The sequence below is a fragment of the Pteronotus mesoamericanus genome, unplaced genomic scaffold (genome assembly GCF_021234165.1).
Source record: "Pteronotus mesoamericanus isolate MK-2021 breed Mesoamerican mustached bat unplaced genomic scaffold, CSHL_Meso_final scaffold_99, whole genome shotgun sequence".
In the NCBI taxonomy this organism is placed as follows: domain Eukaryota; kingdom Metazoa; phylum Chordata; class Mammalia; order Chiroptera; family Mormoopidae; genus Pteronotus; species Pteronotus mesoamericanus.
This window is the reverse complement of record NW_026555330.1, coordinates 12,141,478-12,145,634: the sequence shown is the minus strand read 5'-3', so window position 1 is coordinate 12,145,634 and position 4,157 is coordinate 12,141,478. Positions and strand designations below refer to the sequence as shown.

Genomic DNA, 4,157 nt, shown 5'->3' with positions numbered 1-4,157 from the left:
GCCCGCAAACGTCAGCGAGCATCCGAGCCACCCGGAGGGCTCGTGGCAACGGAGGCCCATGCGCCCCAGCGCCAGAGACTGACTCACTGGGCCCAAATCACTTCTAACAAGTTTCCATGCTGGTGCTGCTGGTCAGGGTCGCTGAGCGGAAACTTCGCATTTGACAACATGAAAACGACCCATCGCAGGCTCGTCGTTAGAGGCCCCGCTCAGAGCCCCGGAGCCCGGATAGCCTGCCCAGCGAGTTTCGTTAATGCCACGTGACCCCAGTCCGTATGGAGTCCAAGTGTCCAATGTAATGGTTTCCCGGTGAAAAATGACTTCGGGGGTGTGTGTGTGTGTGGGGGGGGGTGACTGATATGCAACGTTTCCCACTCGGGATGGCCTATCGTCGGATGCCGGTGCTTGTGCCAGAGCCACCGCCAGACCGCGAACCTGCGGGACGGGGCACCCGCGCGCGGTGCCGAGGGGCGCTGCTGCGCGTGCGCCGCGTCTGCTCGGGCTCCTGGCCGCCGCCCCACCCGACTCCGTTTCCCACCTTCGGACGGTGTTTCCACCCTCTGACCAGGTCATGGCTGAAACCCCAGCCAAACTCTGAAAGGAGCTGCTGATTAGAAAGAAAATGAAATGGTGATTTAAACGGATAGAGGATTTTCTGTGGATAATCACCCGTGTCCCACCGCACCGCAGACAAAATACATGTCAGTTGGTTAGGATAGAGTCATTCTCTCGGAAGGTGAGGGATGGAGGAGGTGGGTCCTGGGCCCTGGGAGTATCCCACCCCCCCGGGAAATTCTTGGTCCCAGAATGCAGCACACTGGGAGGAGGGGGAACACTGCATTTTATTCTAGCATCGACAGCTCGGGGGCGGGGAGGGGGAAGCAGAGACAAATGAAGCGGGGTGAAAAATAAGGTGATTGAGAGAGAGAGAGAGAGAGAGAGAAAAGACAAGGCGGAGAAACTTGTTAATTACAGGACTTTCGGAGCAAGATATTTTTCTTCCTCTCACAAGTTAGAAGCTGTTGAATAATTCATTCCGCGCCTGGAAAGGCTGCCTTCTCCCTGGGTAATGGGTAACTGAGCAGGAGAGAGCTTCGAGTGGGTTCGCTCGTCAGCCACCCCTCTTGCTTCCGAGCACAGAGTGGGTGCTCCGCTGCGGAGCTCAGCTACTGCTTTGCAGACAGGCACCCCTGCGCCCGCTGCCTCCTGCCCACCGGCTGGGCTCACAGCCTGCCGCGGCCCTGCCCGCTCAGCGGGCTCCACGCCGCCGCCCGCTGCTGGTTTCTGCCCTGGGACCATGCGCGTGGATGCTGCCTGGGAGGAGCGGGCACTCTCTCTGGGCGCCGATCCCCGCTGAGTTTGTCCTGCTGATCTGGGGACCACAGATGCTGCTAACGAGGAGGCATTTCCTGGCGTCCCTCCCTCTGCCACCGCCGGCTAAGGACCAGTCCCAAAGTAAGGTAACCCCCAGCTCCTTTCCCCTGGCATTTTCCCCAGCTGGGACACCTCTGCTTCCTCCTGGAAAGTAGGGGCTCCACCTGGCAGTGTCCCCTGCGTGCGTGTGCGAGTGTGACGGTGAGTGTGTGAGTGTGGACCCGTGGGGCAGGGGGAGGCTGTTCCTGGCGTTGCGCCCGCGCACGGCCCCCGCGGGCGCCGGCCCAGCGCAGAGGCCCTTCCCCGGCGCGGAGACACGCCCCAGGCACGCACCTGTCATCTGCCGCCCCCGTCTCCTCGGGCTGCCTCTCCCCCTCCCCCAGCCCAGGTTCCTGTTGCAGCCTTTTGTGCCGCTGGCAGGAGGCTGAAGGCTGCCTTTGCCCTCCCTGCAGCCGGGCGCCGCGCTAGCCCGCGAGGTGTGAAGCGCCGGCCAGAATGACCAACTCCTCCTCCGAGTCCGCGTCCTCCACAGCCGGAGGGTCCCTGCTGCTGCTCTGCGAGGAAGAGGGGTCGTGGGCGGGCCGGCGCATCCCCGTGTCCCTCCTGTACTCCGGCCTGGCCATTGGGGGCACGCTGGCCAACGGCATGGTCATCTACCTCGTGTCGTCCTTCCGCAAGCTGCAGACCACCAGCAACGCCTTCATCGTCAACGGGTGCGCTGCCGACCTCAGCGTCTGCGCCCTCTGGATGCCGCAGGAGGCGGTGCTGGGGCTGCTGCCCGCCGGCGCGGCCGGGCCCCCCGGCGGCTGGGACGGCGCGGGGGGCAGCTACCGCCTGCTGCGGGGCGCGCTGCTGGGCCTGGGACTCACGGTGTCCCTGCTGTCGCACTGCCTCGTGGCGCTGAACCGCTACCTGCTCATCACCCGGGCGCCCGCCACCTACCAGGCGCTGTACCAGCGGCGCCACACGGCGGGCATGCTGGCGCTGTCCTGGGCGCTTGCGCTGGGCCTCGTGCTGGCGCTGCCGCCGTGGGCGCCGCGCCCCGGCCCCGAGGCCCCGGGCGTGCACTACCCCGCGCTGCTGGCGGCCGCCGCGCTGCTGGCGCAGACGGCGCTGCTGCTGCACTGCTACCTGGGCATCGTGCGCCGCGTGCGCGTCAGCGTCAAGCGGGTCAGCGTGCTCAACTTCCACCTGCTGCACCAGCTGCCCGGCTGCGCGGCCGCCGCCGCCGCGCTCCCCGCCGCCCCGCGCGCGCCGGGCCCTGGCGCCCCTGCGCTGCCCGCGCTCTCCGCGCCCCCGCCTCCCCTGCCGGCCCCGCTGCAGCCCCGCCGCGCGCAGCGACGGCTCAGCGGCCTGTCGGTGCTGCTGCTGTGCTGCGTCTTCCTGCTGGCCACGCAGCCGCTCGTGTGGGTCAGCCTGGCCAGCGGTCTCGCGCTGCCCGTGCCCTGGGGAGTGCAGGCGGCCAGCTGGCTCCTGTGCTGCGCTCTGTCCGCGCTCAACCCGCTGCTCTACACGTGGAGGAACGAGGAGTTCCGCCGCTCCGTGCGCTCCGTCCTGCCCGGCGTGGGGGACGCGCCCGCCGCGCCCGCCGTGTCCCAGGCGCCGCTGGGCACCCGCGCCGCCGGCCAGCACTGGTGACCCGGGGAGGCGGAGAGTCTAGGCTCCCAGCGTCCCGGCTTCCCCGTCGCCTCCCGCCCTCGGAAAGGGCCCCCTGCCCAAGGCTCCTGCGTGACGCCCAGGAAACTGGTGCGAAGAGCTCGCCTCCCACTCCCGGGAGCCAGGGTCTTGCCCTGAACGGGGACCCCGAAGCCATTTGGGGCGGCTGCCTGATTTTTACCCCTCGTTTCTGTGATCTAGAGACACCCTAAAGTCAAAACACCGGAGAGAGACTGAGAGAACGTGCAAACTGACTTTTGAAAAGGACCAATTCATGTATTTCAACCATTTGGGAAAAAGAACTGGGATAACGCATTACCACCTTCATTGTCTCATGATGTGTATGGAGCGCCCTGAATCTGCAGGAGGCGCAGGACAGTAATACATTGGATAGAAGGACGAATATTTCACATGTGTTTCAGAAAGCACCCCATCTTCCAGGGTGCTTCTGCTGTCATTTATCTTTGTACATTCCCCTGGAGAATGGAATCGGAGGTGTGTGCCCCGTAGGAACGGCCACAAAGACCTCAGCCCTTTATTCTTAAAAGGGTTTTTTGTGTGTTTGTTTGTTTTTTAAATGAAGCAAAATCATTCCCGAACGAGATAGAATCTTAGCCAGTGAGAAAAAAACCAGATATACTATTTTCCAGTCCTTACTACCCTTTCAGTGGCGTTGAGTGTTAGAGCGGCACGTTGCCGTCGTGCTGATGCTGGGTGCTCTGAGCCAGCGTGGGATTCTGAGGACGCAGGAGGCTTCTGAGTTTCAGGAACGGGTCCGCGTGTCCTGTGAGCATGCTTGCGCGCTGCAGCCCGCTCCTTCCGCAGTCCACTGACTTGCCCTAGCGGGGTGATTGCAGCTTTGAACTCTTTACTGTAATGGCTGTGGGGGGAAGCCAGTTCTTCTGTTTTCTCTTTACTATGAAAAAGATCTCAGTGCACACGACCTAATTAAACCCTGATACTACCGTGACTGCGTAGCTCATGCCAGCCGCTGTTGCATGCTCCTAGATGCTAGAACTTACTGGCATGTGGCCTACTAAAGCAATACCCCCGAGACAAGGACATTTTACTTCTTCTGGACGCCAGGAGAAGGAGCCTTTGATTATTTGAAAAGAGACACAGAGACA

General features: G+C 62.9%; 1 protein-coding gene across 1 annotated transcript; it reads left to right on the top strand.

The window, feature by feature from the left end:
• Positions 1-1,869: 1,869 nt before the first annotated feature.
• Positions 1,870-3,012, top strand: GPR88 (G protein-coupled receptor 88). The gene has a single exon (XM_054564800.1). The coding sequence runs from the start codon at positions 1,870-1,872 to the stop codon at positions 3,010-3,012; it is 1,143 nt and encodes a 380-aa protein (XP_054420775.1).
• Positions 3,013-4,157: the final 1,145 nt, after the last annotated feature.

Coding starts and splice junctions, on each gene's coding strand:
- GPR88 (XM_054564800.1), top strand. CDS start 1,870: ATGACCAACTCCTCCTCCGAGTCCGCGTCCTCCACAGCCGGAGGGTCC.